Source organism: Homalodisca vitripennis, chromosome 1 (genome assembly GCF_021130785.1).
Source record: "Homalodisca vitripennis isolate AUS2020 chromosome 1, UT_GWSS_2.1, whole genome shotgun sequence".
Lineage (NCBI taxonomy): Eukaryota > Metazoa > Arthropoda > Insecta > Hemiptera > Cicadellidae > Homalodisca > Homalodisca vitripennis.
Genome location: NC_060207.1, coordinates 36,611,580 through 36,630,090, shown reverse-complemented (window position 1 = coordinate 36,630,090; position 18,511 = coordinate 36,611,580). Strand labels below are relative to the sequence as shown.

The window sequence follows — 18,511 nt, the reverse complement described above, 5'->3', positions numbered from 1 at the left end:
GAATTGAATCTTGTGAACACTTATATATTTGATTTTTTTATATACCGGATGTTACAAAGTCAGTTTACCAAGTGTACATAACAAATATAAAATGAAAACACTTATACTCGTACAAGTGATTCATACATTTATTTAGTTTAGATAATAAATTTACATTGTGTAAAAGCAGTAATTTTACAATTATTGTTAAAATGCCTCCATCTACTCCATTACTTATCGCAGTATTTTCACACTTCAACCCAACTTTACTAAATATTTGTTATTGTTTAATACTTTAAATTAATTTTCAATAGCTGCTCTAAAATGCTTAAGATCTATGATCTTTAAAAGAAAATCATTATTTTTCAAAATTTTCCAAACAGTATATACATCCAGCACTAATATATATTTGATAATATTTACTAATACTAGTATTGGTTTGTTGAAATTAGTTTAATTCCTAATCAAATTATATTGGAATATAAAAAGTGGGTGAAATATAATTTATTCTCTCATTAACTAAAAATTTTCATGTTGTATTATAAAGAGAAATACAAATGTCTTTGCATAATTAAACATGAATATTAGGCCAAGTTACAACTAATAACTCCGTTATAACATTACAGAACATTTTCTATACACAAAAACTACAAATTAAAATACACTTTGTTTTCTAAAAAAAATCTTAATTTATCTCTTACATTTATATTAAAATAACATTACATTGATCACATAACAATTGCTTTTTAACAAATGATTATTCTTCAATAATTTTTAAAAGTGAAATCTAAAACACTTTATAAGGATGATGACAATATCACCAGTGTTTATACCTTTAGTTAATATTAGCTAAAAATCCTAAGTAGCTTAGAAATCTTAAGTAGCAAAATCTCACTTCAATAAATCCTTTTGTGAAAAGTAAAAAGAAATCTGATGATGCAACCAGAAACGTGTACTCACACAGTAAAAATGTACAAACAAAGTATGTGAAATGTTTTGTAATAGTAACACGAATAATTTTTAAAGAATATACTCTCCATTATAAATAATGGATGAATTAAAAAACATTTTAATACTAAATTTGTTAAACACACTTCAGAAGTATATGTATAGGTTGTGTGCGCCTAAAGATTTAGAGTAACAGTTAATTCTCTGTAAGATTAATGTAAATAAAGCATTACAATAGTAGTTTTATAGGTCAGATATAGATGTAAAGTGAAAAGATTGAAATTATACTAAGAAAATAAGATGAGGATACACAAACAATGTTATGCAATCCTTATCAAGTCAACTTGACAAGTGTTACCCATAAGAGATATGTAATATCTAAAAAATATTGACTTGTATTTATGATTTAAAATTATGAAAAAATCTACTTTACTTACAACTGGTTCCAAAGAAATGATTAATTCTATTCTGTTATGCAAGGATTGATAATAGTATTCAGTTATATTTGTAATACTTTAAAAATGTATACAATATATAATCTTTAACTTTACAAGTAAAATGAGTTAAAAACTGTATTCGTTGTTAAATATGGAGTTGGTAGCGTTTTTATAGGTCTAGAGTTTAATTATTTTTAATCAAACTCAATTATGACAGAAGATTAATTAATTTAACATTAAATTTATGAGAGGCAAAAACCACTAGTTTCTACGCAATTGTTTAGAATAATTTCAATTTCTGAAATAAAATAAAATTCATAAAAGTATTTTTTAAATTGCTATAAGTTAAATTACTGTGTTAAATATTAGTAATATTTAATGACAAAAATAAAAAAAGATGAAAACAAAGAAGTTATTGATCAATCTTGTACTATAACTTGTACAAAAAACAAGATATACAATTTAGAAACAAAGAAATCATTAGAATTTAACTTGTATTATGCACTTTAAAATATCTACATAAAGATACAATTTAAAATGTAAAAAATTGATATGTACATACAGATCTTTTTCAAAAACTGTTTGAACAATTGGAAAATAAGTTTATGCCTTTTATTATAAAAAGAACACAGCCACTTTCACTTCTTACAAACCACTCATACTTAATGCCTCGATCGGTTTGAACCATCTTCAGAGGAACTTTCATCATGGTTCTTTTCATAGTCATCTTTCTCCTCAAACTGAGGATAGAGCGTGAAGCCTAGTGATTTCTCTACAGCTGTCTTCAGGCCAATACCCGCAAGGCCCACAGCTTTGCCCAGAACTTCTGTAGTCGTAGTGACTGGAACCTGACTCATATCCTCAAGGAAACGTTGATCCGCCTGCTCAATCTCTTCTACACACCGCTTCACGTTATGGGACTGATGGAAGTCTCTAACTGCCTTATCATACGCCTCGTCATGGCGTTGGGCGATGGCATCAACCGCATTGGTCGGTGGTCCACTATCCGGCCTACTGCCTGGACCAAGATAATGGAACCCAGGAAGGGTGAAATCAGTGAAGTTCTTCAACAACATCTTCTCTAGTTGGCACTTATTGTCACATGATTCAAGATTAGAATAGTCTCGCCTATCATTGCTCATGGTGTTTCACTGCCACTGGGCCCACTGCCACTGCCCAAATATAACTGACGCTCTCAGTTGGCAAACACTGACTCACTCTCATTAGTTGTAGTGTGTGTTAATACACCTGCTTATCTCTCAGTTATCTCATCCTTGACATGTGAACTTGTAAACAAATACAGAGTCTAGTAAAAGCAAGAAAGTAACTGATTGATTATTAATGTCATATTTGATTTATTACAGATATAAGCATGCATAATTTAAATAATTTTATTAATGAACTGCTTTTATGAAATTAACATTGTAAATTTTAAGAGATTAGGCGATACAAAGAGCAGTATGTCAGTCTGATTTTATATGAATTTATATTACTTACATGTGTATATTTAAACTAATACCTAGCATACACATTTAATAGATAAAAAGTTTAATTGGTAACTTGGATCCATTTGAAGTCAAGGCAAACTCTCAATAAAAAATTCAAAAGTCAAGTGCTTGGGCAAAATATATTATTTAAAACTTTGTTAATACTTGAATATATTCTTTTAGACAGACATCCAGCTTTATATTTTTAATAAGTTTCTTTATCTAATTGTCTAATTAATCATTAGTAAGAACTCAATTACTGTTGCACTTCAAGGTGCAGTAAGTTATAAAACCACATAAAGTGATATAATCCAAGCTACAAAATGTAAGGATACAGTAGGCGAGTATGATCAACTGATGTTGGCAAGGTTCACAGACAAGTTTGACTCTGTTAGTATAATTATCAAATTAATCGTAACTGGCAAGTCTCCAATTCCTAATTGGTCATGATGGTGCTTTCCCCTTACATAATCAAAACTTTAGAGATTTTGGAACTCTCTCATTGAAATTTGTTACTATTTATTTTACATTAATTATAGGAATTTGTAAATAAATTTAAAAAAATTAACTATTGTAAAATTAACAGTTTTTCTGTTAAACTGTTACTACCCTCGGAGTCTTCCCATAATAACAGAAAGTGTAAGGAACTTATTTTTAACAGTATTAAATATATGCAGATCATTCAAATAGTATTAAAACATATCATATAATATTCCTTCTGATTTAGTGTTTTATTGAACACACACAGACTCATGCATAGACACACACACACACACACACACACACACACACACACACACACACACACACACACACACACACACACACACACACACACACACACACACACACACACACACACACACACACACACACACACACACACACACACACACACACACACATATATATATATAAAACAAAATGTATATTAAGTTATATAGGTCATCTATTGCAGTGCAATAACAAATTTCAAACAATAATATTTCATTTTCCTGTAATTCTCTTAAATTACAGTGGTTTGATAGTGATAAATGTTTTCTATATATATTAAATAAATATATATACATATCTCAAACTATAATGTATACTTGGCAAAAATAAATTTATTTTTGCCAAGTAAATTTGAAACCAAATTTGAACATAAATCTATGTCCCCCTATATGTCATACCTTTTTTTATAGTAAATCAATCAGTTTAGTCATATTGTCAGGTCTGAACTCACCAAATTAAATCTAAAACAACTACCTCCAACATAATGCATAAAAAATCACAAAGCAAAGTATATATGAACGTGAAAAATATTTTGTTCACCTAATTTGAAATATAATGCAGTTGTACTAGATTTTCAAAAAACTTTTATCTTGTATCATTACTGAATGGATTGTGTATGTTGAGTGAAGAAGTGTTAAAGAATGTGAAAGTTAAGGAATTGTTGAGAAAGTGAAACTAGCAGTAATAGTTATGTTTTGTATAAATTCAACTCTTGAACAGTGCGATTGATAAATTCAACCTTTCAGGGATGAGGTTTTGTTTATCTTGGCTGTTGTATGATTCAGTATTTGAGTAATTTAATTTCAAAACCAGATAGATAGTTTTTTTTATTTTCAATTTCTTTTTTGCTTTTTGATATTAAGGTCTATATGATTAAAGACTAAAATGTTTAAAACCTTGTATATTTCCTCCATTTAAATGGTGTAAAAGTAGGGGTTGATTACAAAATCCAGATAGGTAGAAATATCAGTTTCAAAAGCAAATAGAAAATGGTATTTAGTGTGTCATAAAATTAATGATTGGGTGATACCTGAAATACACATGGAACCAAAACTCTATTATCAGGAGTCTCTGAAAGCACTATTTATTCTCCAACAAAAACATGTTATTTTTATAAAAATAACTTCTGTTGCATAACCTATTGTAAGTACAAATTATTTCCTTATTTAAATAAATGATATAATTTGATTGAATTTATACTCGTAATAAATACTATAATTTACTTGGTAAATATTTATTTTAGGTTAAAGAGATTTATTTTACACACAATGAATTTGAAAGTGAGATGCATTAGACTTTGACTTTGAAATGTTTCTACCTCTTAGGTGAATTTCAGTTGAAAGTGTCAACAGCTGTTTAGTATCAGTTAACTTTGGATTACGTGTAGTAAATATTATCATTATTTTCTTAAATTCTCAATATTCTGCAAAACTTTTCCTATTTTTTTTCTTTATCAAAACCTTCCTCGGACTTCAACAGAAAAGAAAATTCATTCGAATTGGTCCAGTCGTTCTCAAAATTAGTGCTTAGCAACACATTTAGCGGTTAATCTGTTATATTATGTATATGTACCTATTAAAATCTTAATATATTTAGTTAATATTATACAAGCCTAATCGATTTTAAAATTTAGTTTTACTACATAAAGAAGAAAAAAATCAAAGAGTTTCGCTTGTTGACAACGATTTTTATCTATTATCTATGTACAAAATTAGTTTTGTTCAGTAAAGCCATACATAAAATGTAAGTAGATTTTTTAAACACAAAAGTTGTGTACTCTTTCTTTATTTTATATAAACATAACTTATATGTATATGAATACGCACGATTTCATATAAGATATCTCAAAACCATTGTGAGAGAACAGTTATCGTAGAAAAGTGAAATAAATTGTTTCTCTAAAAACACATCACATGTATTACACAAGTTAGACATACTTTTATTAACATCAGTTTTTAGTAATCAGTGTAACAAAATTCTTGAGGTTTAAATTTCAAATGTTTAAATGTGAAATTTATGTAATGTTAGACATAATTTGAAGAGCATTGATTGGCAGGTCAAACAAATGTGGGAAAAATATTATTGTTTTGATATAATTAGTTATTTATAACTAATTAATTGCAGTATAACATTCTTAAATAGAGGATTTTACATATTTTACTTTTTATTTATTTATTTTCACAATAAACTCATGGTTATTTTGGGTATAAAATATGATAATTTCATCAAAGAAATCGCCTTGTGCTCCACGCTTACATTTAAAGAAATTCAAAATGATTACAACATATAAACATTACCAAATACTAACAGTATTCACCATGTATATAATTTTGGGCTCTTAGTATATAAAAACAAATTTTTTAGTTGAACGTTTCTTTTAACTTCATCAGTATTCACATTAGAATTTTAAAATGTATTTTTAACATCATTTTCAACAAGAATTTGGAACACACTCTATACTTAAAAACTTATGACAATATTTTCAAGTTTTGTTCTCAAGGGCTGTTTTTGTAGAGAAGCTATTTATTTCACGATAGTACATTCTCTCACAATCGATTTGTGACACTATAAATGAAACACTCTACTCACTTTTATACAGGTTTTTTATTTTGTAAAAATGTTTTAAGGCATCAAACAAATTTCATTACACAATTTGATGAAAACAATCTTATAAACATAAGTAAAAAATTAAATATGTTAAATACATCTGACTAAAGCTACAATACTTTGAGATTGTCATTGTAATTGCTAGAAGTAATGCCCTATAGGCTTCGAATACCAGATAAGCCAAAGGTGTAATCCACTATTTAGCACTAGAAACGAAATTTGTAATTTATTTGATACAAATACACTGTTTAAATAAGCAATACCCAGAGTATTGCTTAAACTTACTTACTGTATTAAACAAACTTAAAGTATCTACTCATAAAACAGTTTGTGTTGAAATATCAATGTTACAGTATATTAGTTTCTTGTACTGATTGCTGAACTTAAAATATAACAATTTAAAAACCATACATTCAAAACAACATTATACTGATCAAGGCACGAGGAATTAAGTTTAAGTGTTATACTGCCCAAGACAGTATTTTCATTAATCAGTAGTTCCATATTTTCAAATTATTAATAAATTAACTAATTTATGGCACAATGAAACAATAAACATAAGACAATCACAAAGTAGCAACCATTATTCCTAGAAGAAAACTCAAACAAACAATTTAACAAACGATGTAAATAATGTTATTGGTTACACAGAGGGAATCAAATAAAAGTTTTATTATAAGAGAGTTCAAAATAGTTTTTAAATGAAAATGTTAGGACCTTTATAAAAAAAATTGTAACTTGAAAACAACTATATGTGCTTTACAAGTGTATGTTGACAGTTTAACACAGGAACTAAGGAATGTAATTTCTGCACATGGAATTTAAATTTTGAATACATAGTAACAAAAACATATGGTTATCCACTAATTACGTCTTGTACCAATACTAACCTAAATGTACTTGAAATGTAAAAAATTATATTGTTTAAAATTATTGTGCTAAAAAATACTGTGTAGGTCATTGGAAAATAAGTATGTCTATCACTACACAAAGAACACAACACATCCATTCCACATTAAACACTCTTACGTTTTGTTTCGATTCATATCTTCCTCGGTGAAATTTTCCTCGAGACACTTTTCAGAGTCATCTTTCACCTTCTCAAAGCTTGGATAAAGCGTGTAACCCAGCAATTTCTCCACAGCTGCCTTTAGAGAGATTCCCACAAGACCAACAGCTTTGCCCAGGATTTCAGCATTCGTAGTGGCTTGAACTTGCCTCATCTCCTCGAGGAAACGCTGATCCGCCTGCTCAATCTTCTGCATGCTCTGCTTCATATCTCGGGAGCGCTGGAAGGCCTTGATTGCCTGACTGTAAGCCTCATCGTGACGCTGGGCAATGGCATCAACGATGTTAGTCGGTGGCCCATTATTCGTCCGACTGCCTGGGCCGAGGTAGTTGAACCCGGGGAGGGTAAAGTCAATAAAGTTCTTCAACAATTCCTCCTCTTCCACTTGACACTTCTTATCACAGTAGTCCAGGTTAGAATAATCTTTCTTGTTGTTGGTCATAACGTTTCACTGGTACTGGGCCAACTGCCACTATCCAAATATAACTGACACAGTTTATACTACAAACACCGATTCTATGTAATTAGCTGTATATGTGTTAATGTCACCAATTATTTCTTGGTATCTTTTCCTTGACCGTGTTAACTTGTAAACAAAGAATATTGTCTAGAGTGAAGACAAAAAAATTATTGATTATTGTTGTTGATTGGATTCATTATTGTATTAAGTTTATTTAAAATATAAAATTAACATTATGGAAAATTAATCATTTCAAAATTATTTAATAATCATATTTAAAATACATTATTGTAAATGTATAGCTATTATAAGTGTATATATGTGTGTGAAATAATAGGAAAACTTTGTATTTTATTGTTAACAATTTGTATGGTGAGTGTAATTTAATGTTTGCTGTTAATTTTTAACATTACAATAAAATATTTATAGTATATAGTAACAAATCAATGGAATTGTGTTTTAAAACATAGAAGTGTGAGAAAAACTGATAATTTAAATGCTTATATTTTTATATATTCAAAATTATTACAACATTGAAGGGCATTTTTAAGAAACTGACCTAGTTTATTGTTTTAATAAATTTATAGTTTTGAGTACATTAAAAAAGAAAATAGTTACTCATCGTTTAATAAACTATTTGTATTTAGTAATGTTGTTTGGTGTTGTTGTATTTTATAACTAAAAACTGTGAGTTTAGTTTCGTTTTTAACAACTGAAAAAAATTATGCTGATGAGGATTTCTTATTGCAATTACTCTAACAAAAAAGGCAACACAGTATATTTATTAAAATAAGTAACAATAAAATTGTTTTTAATACAGAATTATTAAAATAAAAAATGATAATAATAATGTTAAATGTCCTAGTATAAAAAATATAGAATTTCATGAAGCAATGATACAACATATTTTATACGTAAAGAAAGATAGAAGCTGACGAACCGTATTTCAAAAGAAGAATATTTTGAAATACACCCGTACAACACTAGAAATAAAAGTGACATCATAATCTAGAGTTCTGCATAAAGAAGGCTGTCTGTACAGAACCAAGATTTTTTTAGATCATTGCCAGATATGATAACAAGAGAAAGCAACATTAACGAATTTAAGAATATATTAAGAGATTATTTAGTTAACGAAGTATTGTATTCAATAGACGAGTTTTACAACACGTAAAATGATGGTGTAGTATATAAGACCTAGTTTTAAGAACACATTGTAATTAGAAATTACAAAATGACACTATTCATACATTTTGTAAAATGATGGTGTAGTATATAAGACCTAGTTTTAAGAACACATTGTAATTAGAAATTACAAAATGACAGTAATCATTGTTCACTGATGTACATTTTGTTTGAATAAAGCTATTTGAAATTGTAATTAGAAGCTAAACCACTTCTTAATACACTGTGGTATGCCTGGCAACAGGCCACCAGTTTCTTTGTCTACACAATTGGTGTTCTATTTTTGTTGGTTCATTATAAATATTTCACCTTCACCATTATAATTTATGCATTCAATAGTTTGATTTTACAAGTTCTGACAGTTAATTGTTTATCTCTCAGTTGATAAAATGAGCAGTAAAATATTTACTTATACATTGTACTTTACTTATTTTTTATATATTGTATAAGTAAATAATACACAAAATGACATAGACAATAGACAATAGACACGTTTCTTTATTGACATATTCTTAAAGAATAGTAATAGAGTCACATATTACAAAAAGTTAGCTTATGATGAAACAAAGTCAAGGTTTTTGTAGTCTCCATTCTCCATTGCAGGCGTTCAGGAACTCATCCAGTGTATAAAAAGGTTGATTTACTAGGAGGTTATGCAGTCTTCCTTGTAGGGCATTCCTCTTCAATCCTTTCATTGTATCTGGTAGAGCATTCCACAATTTCCGGCCGATGTAGGATGGCTTTTCCTCAAAGATTGCTGTGCGATGTGGGGGCAGAACATAGTTAGTTGCATGACGAGTATTGTACGAGTGGAAGTCTTTCCCTGTTTGAAGACTCAGACTTTGAGCATGTAGAATAACTTCTTGAATGTACAGAGCAGTGATAGTCTTTATGCCAAGGGCTTGGAAGGCTTGCCTGCAGCTTTGTTGAGGTTCAAGGTCAGCAAGGATTCTGATGGCTTTTTTCTGTAGGATGAGCACCCTGTTGAGGTTCCCAGCAGAGGACCCACCCCATACAGCAAGCCCATACCTCATGTGCGTTTCTACTAGTGAATAGTAAGCTGTTTTAGCTGTTTCTAAATTTCCAGTCCATTTTATGCGCCGCACAGCATATATACCTGTGCTGATTTTTTTACACATGCCATCTACATGCTCTGTCCAGTTTAGACTTCCATCCAGGATGACTCCTAGAAATTTAACGTGGTTTTCAATTTCTACGTCAGGTATTTTTGGAATGTAGTCTTTTCTTTTACTAAAATTAATCTGTATTGTTTTTGATGGATTTACAGCCAAGTCATTTTTTCTGCAGTATGTCAGTGCTTTGCGCAGGGAGTTGCAGGCAGTTGTATACACTCCTTCTGCTGTAGCATCACTGATTAGGAGTGTTGTGTCGTCAGCATACATAACACAGGTGGTGTTGTGGTCTTGGATGTATGCTGGGAAGTCATTGACAAATAAAACAAAGATGACTGGGCCTAGAACTGATCCTTGTGGCACTCCGCGTTTGACTGGTTGTGGGTTTGATTGAAAGGTGTTTTTAAGGCCATGTGTAGTGCCATGACATAGAACTTGAATAGAGGTAATTCAAAGATATTTAATTAGATAAATCAAATTTACTAGTATAATTACTAAAAATAATTAAATCCACCAAAACATATTAAAATTACTTTTAATGTACAAAATGACACAAGGTCTAAGATGTTAAATTAAGGATTGTTTAAATACAAGTAAAAATTCACAAAAATGTTATCTGACTTAATAAGACTCTAAACTATTTTTTACTTACCATAGAAATTTTACGGTATTAAAAATATATTTCATGTTTGAATACAAAAAAACAACAATAATGTTTTATAAACTTCTCTACAATCTTTCTAAATGAACGAAAAAACTTGAGTGCTTTGATTAATTTTTGCATTTAATTTTATTACAAATGTGTGATTGTGATAGTAGTTTGATAATATCCAGACTCTTCCTCATATTTCAGAATGAGAGAGCCAATTTGTATTAGAACTCAATCTATTTTTTTTTGTTAAATCAATACAGGAATTTCCCTAAGTAAGAAAATTATAATTAGTCATACTAGTTTTGACAGTGTCAAGCCATGAATCTCTAAATTGATAATCTTAAACCATCAGGTTGGTTTGTTGTGCCTACAAAAATAATAATTATGTCAATGTCACTAAAAGCAACGTTTGGTTTTTCAGTAATAGTGTTACATTTATACTCACAAATACAGAAATGAACTCACAATTTATCTTAAAATAAGACACAAAAATGGTATCAGTTAGTTTGGCTACTGGAAAATAAGAGTAGATTGATGAGTATTATCGTATAGCAATTCTACTAAATCTAACTTTCTATACAGGACTATCTTTACAGGATGATCAACTCATTGTGGCCACCACTGGGATCTCAGAAAGTATTGATTTTAAAGCAAACTTTAAATTGGAAACTTTACCTTATTTGTTATGCTTATTACAGTTCCTTGGCTAAAATTTTAAATTTTATCGCCATTATCCAATTTGGTGGTAAACTTTGAAATTTCTTATAGTAACCCCTAAATTTTCTTTCAGTTTTGGGTTTAACATACAATTCTAAGACTTTGTTATTATTATACAAAAGCATTAGGAATACAAAAGAAAGTTTCAGAGTATCTTTTATCATCAGTTGTTAAAGAAGCATGTAAAACATTTACAAACTAAACAATTTAACTCATAGTAAAAAATGTTTTCAATAGTATGTTACCAAGCTGTTACAATTTCACAAAAACTTTATTTTATATAATAGACATACTGAAATTACTGTTAGAAGTCAATATTTATAGTGACTTAATTATGACTTAAAGGAGGTTTTCAAAGTGACCTTTATCTACATAAATACATATGTGCGCCCTGTTGCAAAAATCATTTACAGTTCATGCTACCGTGTTAAGTGATGGACATTATTGCATAACATTCTCCATAACACGTAATCCTGTTGAATCTGGTTTTTTTATATTTACATGTTCCTTTGATCCATCCAATCAGAGTAATTTACGCACAAATAAATGTTATTAAAGGAAACTTACTTGGTGAATCAGATACCTCCTCAGGGTCCATAACATCTTCCCCTTCTTCCTCTGAAGGTTTGACAGGTTCAGGCAAATCTGGCTCTCCTGTGATTGGCAGCACACCTCCTGCATGAATCAGGTCATGTGATTGAGCTTATTTCACACTTGATAATATTTACATTGGATATTGTACACAGACACAAAAGTTCAACTTACGGTCAGGAGAAACAGAGAAGGGTGGCTTAAGCTCTTCGTCCAGCAGGCACTTCCCGACAATAGCCTGTGATGTGTCGGTGAGGTTGGCAAAGTTGATGACAACTCCATTCAGAGTTGCGTCACCAATACAGCCCGAGAACTGTGGTTGGAGTGCTAGTGCCGCATCCACACGTGATGGTACACCGCCAAAATACAGGTTGCTGTACAGTAGCCTCATAGCTACAGCAGGTCCTGCAGATCTACGCAACACAATACACCTTCATTAATTTAAAATCAAACAATCCAATAATTTTGAAGATTTAAATTAACTTATTTGATACATCTGCAATGTAATACAACATACCATCATAATCTAAATAAAAAACATCATTATTCATAATCCAAACAAAATAAATATTAGGATAAATGGTATAATAAACATTGTCTGGTTCAAAAAATAATTGTCTCAAATACTATAGAAGCTGGGAAATTTTGCTGTTAATCCATTGGAGTTTACACATGTGATGGTGATTATACCCAATTCTCTCACACAGTGATTACATAATCTTCACCTGATCTTGAACTCTTTATTTACCATAGTTTGGTGTAATTTAACTGCAGATCTCCTTGCTAAGTATTTAGATGCAGGGATCAATTAAATTATTTCATCCTAAAATGGTGGTTCACCTGAACTTTCTGTTTATTCTGTTGGTTTTATGTTTGTCTCCTGTTTGATTTGTTTGTTTATTACCAAATTGACAAAATTATGGATATAAGAGGTGTTAGAAAGTGGGGTTATGAGTTAAAAGTAGAAAATTAAATTTAGAGGATGCAATTCATTCTGGTCGTCCAGTGAGTGTGATATCAGATGTGATCTGGACTTATTCAGCAAACAGATACAGATAACAGATGAATGAAACAATATAACATCCCTTCTTTTCTTGATATTTCCAGAGGACAAATTGGTTATATGATTCACAATTTAGGGTACCGTAAAGTTTGCACTTGTTGGTGCAGAGAATGCTTAAAACAGAAATAAAACTTACTTACTTACTTGATACTTGATGTCTTCGTCTTTGACTGATAAAACCAGATAGACTGTGTCAATTTTGTTTAAAAATAACAAAAGCTGTGGGTCTTGAATGTTGCTGGACAAATATTCATAATATAAGCTGAAGAAAATTATTTCCACTATAACATCACAACTAGAGATGAAACATGGATTCATTACTATGATTTGGAGAAAAATTTGAATCAAAGAAGTATATGCCGGATCACCCGGATGTTGTGTGAGCGCTGGAAAGGTTACGTTTTTTGGATTCACTAGGTGTAATTATGACCGAATACTTACCATATGATCAAACCATCAATTGTAATGCCTACCTTGGGATGTTAGATGACTAGACCAGTTTGATCTGAATACATAGAATTCTTACTGCATCAAAAGAATGAGCAACCCCATTGAACAGACAAACAAGTGGAAAGGTTCAGCGATTTGCAATGGAGCCTATTCCCCACCCACCATACTACCCAGATTTAGCACCATGTGACTTTAGACTCTTTCCAACTAAAACAGGCCTGATAGGAGTTTGATATGAATTTGAAGTCAAATTTGCAGTGACAAACTTGCTCAAAGTTAAAGATACTGAGATGTTCCTCAACAGAATGCAGAAACTGATTAATCGTGGGTGTAAATGTGTAGAACTCAACAGTGACTATATTGAAATAATTAAGTGTAGGATCTTCTTCAGTATACTCTAAGCTTCATTTTTCACTTTAGTTTTCTTTTGATTATGTCCATCGTAATGGACTTTAGGGCACAGGAGGCATTATTTATAGGCCACTCCTCTTATAATGGAGAGTCCTGTGATAAAATCTTAGAATTATACTCCTCCATCAGAGGATTTAGTTCAGCTATGCAAAAACTAAATCAATGTGATGTTTGAATTTTGTATCAGGTATGTCTATCAGTGACAAAAAAGTTTATTTTCTACTTAAAAGTTTAAAATTTAAGTAATTTTAAATTATATGATTAATCTTCTTTTTTATACTTTTTAAACGCATAGTTTGTTTCTGTTGTTTGTTAGTTCATGTGTTGATTGCGTTTTGGCTTTTTTATAATATGTTTTAGATTGTTGCAGATTTAAAATTTCATTTTATACATAAACAAAGAGTAAGTATTTGTAGTAAATTATCAATTCATTATACAAGTATTGTTTTTAAAACAACAAATAAACATGTCTAATTAAGGAAAAATTTGATGAAAAACATTTATTTATCACCAGTACATAATCTAATGTGCTAATTTCAGCAAAAGAGAAATGTTAACAAAGAATTTCAGTAATTGACTCAAAGAACTAGTAATTAATTCAAATAAAGTAATCTAATATGTAATAAGGCAAACATATAATACTTATGAAGCTGATAATCAGCAGAATACATATTGCTTCTAAGATTAATAATTCTTCTTTGTTTTTAATTAGTAATGAACGGTTTTACATGACTGGTAAAAGTTTACTTTTTTATACTTTAGTTCAATTAAGTTTACTAAGAAGGATGACATGTTCATTAACCCTCCGAGTGGTGAAAGACGCTGCAGCGTCTACTAAATCTCGTTCGCGAGTGGCAAAGACGCTCTAGCGTCTATTAACGCAAGCCTCTCTTGTTCCGGTATTTCGATGTTATGCCGCGACTTAAACGCTATATATTAGGTATGGTTAGAAAGTCCAGATTCTAAACTTTAATTTTATATAGTATTTAGATATACTGGTACTAATGGAACTCTTACAAACGGTTCATCCACCTACTGTACTACCTCCTGGACCAAGTGTAGGTCTTCTTCACGGGATTGCTTATTTACCAGACTTTGTGCAGTGTGTGTACACACCAAAAAAGGGGGTAAAAGTCACTTCTGGTGCCCAACTTGTAATTTTGGGGTTCATAGGGAGTGTTTCCTTTACCTGGAACATTATTGGAGGCCTCTCAAACCAGGAAGAATGATGAGGAATGAGGTTGGCTCTGATACTGACTAAAATGCAGTAAAAAACGTGTACATAAAAGTTTCGATCAGCAAATAGTGCGTTGTTTTTAGGAATAATACATATAACGGATACATATTTTTGTTCAGAATTAAATTTTAAACAAAATGGCTATTTTGGATTTGTGTTAAAAAGTTAAGTTTAGAAACATTTACTCAGCCTAATATAAAACAAAAAAATTTGAATTTTTATTTTTGGAATTCAACCCATTGGTTTTTTTACACCAATCCAAGGTAAGTGTTTCATATTTTTACCATTCTACTCTGTGTGTTATGAAGTTTAAATCGATGTATGATATGTCATACTTATATGATATACAGCATTTTATATAAATTTTCTTTTGCGAACATACAAAATCAGTAAAAATGTCCCGCCACTTGGAGAAAAAAGTACCGCCACTCGGAGGGTTAATAACAAATGTTATTAATAATAACAATATTAAGTTAAACAAATATTAATAATATAATTAAATGTTGTTATGTTGATTAGTTTTCATAATAATGACTAGATATTTACTGATTTAAAAAATTCTGTATATTTAGAACAGTAAAAAAAATATTTGTTCCAAATTTCAGTGTAATAAACACATTTTTGTAGAAAAAATGGTAGTTTAAAAAAACTGTTTTATGAATTTTTGTTGAAAATTTTTGAGGTTAGGGTAAAAATGGTATCACAACACAAAAAAACAACAAAACATTATTATAAATAACTAAATATGTGTATTGTATATTTAAAAGTAATAACAAAGTGTTTTTCAGGAGGTTTCAGTTAAAGCAGTTATACTATGTCTTATTTACTTTATATATATATTTTTTTAAGAAAAACATATAATTTTATTCATTAAATTATAAAAGTTTAATTGATCCATAAAAATATTCGTCTACTTGCATTCAACAATGAAAATAAATTGAAATCTACCATGCAACAAAATTGTGAAAACTTCTTAAGAACCTTTAAATACACTCAAATTGTAAAAGAACACACACGTCATATCAATACAGTTTGATGCTATAGTGTCCAGTAATAAAATAATCTATTTATAATAAGCAAGCAATAAGAGAAGAATAATGAATACTGAAAGAAACCTGAAGTTGTCAAAGTCGTCAATGTCCAGCAGAAGAGGCTCGTTTGTCTGAGACGTGGCCACAATGACATGCCACTGACTGTCGTTATACTTCGTGGTGGGGCTCGTGGACACCTCCTGCAAATAGTAATCTTTATTAAGTTCACTCCTCTTGCTGATGTAAAAAGAAAAACAATCTCAACAGATAATGTTGATGTTCTACCTCGTTCTACCCCCATATTTTGGGAATTAATGATACAGAAGGAGAACAAGAAAACAGTATTAACAATTCCTTAACTAATCAGCAATATAAGTAATACAGATATACAATAACTCTTCAGCAGACTGTTTGTAATCAAAACGAAAAAAAAAAAAACTGCTAGTAATGAAGTTACAGTTTCTGTTTTATTATTGTAATAGGTATGTCATCATATCTCTGCTAATCTTCTAATTTCTACTTTTCCTTAAAAGCTAGTAATAGTGGTTTATATTATAGGCCTATAACTTGTTTTGTGAACACAATAACTATCTGTACTGTGCAATGGTTCTAAATCAATGTTAAAAATTTGGTTGTAGTTATTGTACTTGAAGGTTGGATGGATATGATAGATCATAAGCTAGTTAAATTGGTATTTTGTTAAAACTGTCTCTATCAGCAGTAATCAGAGGAAAATTAGAAAAAAATAACATAAAGTAGTTTATTAACCCATTGGCATGTTACTTTTTAATGGTTTTTTAACACCCAGGAGTTCTTATTATTTTATGATTTGGCTGGTATTACAAACTGCATGTGGTACACCATACAGGGCGTAAAAAAGTCCCACATGGGCTTTAAACCAGCATAATCTTTTAAAGAGTGAACCTTTCAAGTCGGATTTGCAGCATTGTACTCTACTAATAGGGACATTTAATTTGATGTACTACTTGACCTGTGCTCTTATTTAAGATTTCCTTCTGACTCCTTGCGAGCCATCCCTCTGACATAACAAAAATAGGGTAGTTACTTCAAAAAGTAGATTTAAACATTCAGTAATGATGTACCAAGTCTTATTGCTTTACCTGTAATTGTTCGGGAATTATCAAGCCTGTACGGGACTTTTTTATGTACTGTATAGCAACTGGTTTCTAAGTTAGATTAGATATATAGTTATAATTTTGCTGAATTACACTTCAAATGTTTTAAATTCACTATAGAAAGGAAAAACATATTATATACATATAAATACATACATATAGTATATCTATAAGTACATATTACATAGACCTATGTAAAATATATAATTATAGTATCATACCTTGAAAAAATGTTTTTGAGAAACAGTATTATTTTTATTGTTTGATAAAGATGGCTAGATAAACAATATTTAACTTTCACTACGTTAACATGCCATTTTAGATTACAAGAAGTACAGGTGTGAGCATCCTGCCCGCGATTGCCATAACAAAAACAATCATCGTCTGGCTACAATAAGCAAAAGTTTTATATTTAACGCAATTATATCAACCAGAAAATATATTAAACATATAAGGAATGAAATTTAGAATAATTTACAGTCTACTCAATGCTGCTATCTAGCAGACAACAGTACAACTACATAATCAGTTTCATCATGGCATGGTAATGGCATCCTTTATCCTGGTGGTTTACTCCTGTTATAGGCAAGTTTACACAATGCCAATTTAAGAGACAACTGTTGAGACCAATTTTCTTGGACCGTTGTGGGAATGTCAGTGGCTAGGCCAGCTGAAAAATACCTGTTCACATACAGAAACTATTGGCATGGTAGTTGATGAGGAAAAGTGGCAGTCTCTTATTGCATATTTTTTGTAGTTTTGAAAACTTAAGATTTTTGGATTTGATTTGATATTTAGTAAAGAGGAAAAGAAGTGAATTTTGAATTTAATTTAATCTGGGTTTTTAAGATATATACCAATGTTCCCATAATCATTGAAGGTAAAGCTGCAATGATGGCATCTTTGAAGTATAATTTTTATGCATTTATGTAAGCATGAAAATTATCCATAATTTTATTTTATTAATAACGCATTGCAATATTATTTTCAATGTACAAAAAAATATTTCTAACAATTAAAATAGTGTTTCTATTTAGAAAAGTGCTTTTGGCGTCCCTTGTCAACGTTACTTTCACCATCACTTCCTTCATAACGCTAAAACACTTTAGAGTCGGCACATATACATTCGCGGAACCACATCCAG

At 30.2% G+C, this 18,511-nt stretch overlaps 1 protein-coding gene across 1 annotated transcript in view; it reads right to left on the bottom strand.

Moving 5' to 3' along the window:
- The window catches only part of LOC124359818 (laminin subunit alpha), a 139,550-nt gene that overhangs the window by 14,582 nt on the left and 106,457 nt on the right, over positions 1 to 18,511 (bottom strand). Inside the window, exons 51-53 of the mRNA XM_046812876.1 lie at positions 16,316 to 16,431; positions 12,214 to 12,452; positions 12,016 to 12,123 (exon numbers count right to left, since the gene is read on the bottom strand). Of these exons, the coding sequence (XP_046668832.1) occupies positions 12,016 to 12,123; positions 12,214 to 12,452; positions 16,316 to 16,431 (463 nt within the window). The remainder of the gene's footprint in view (positions 1 to 12,015; positions 12,124 to 12,213; positions 12,453 to 16,315; positions 16,432 to 18,511) is intronic.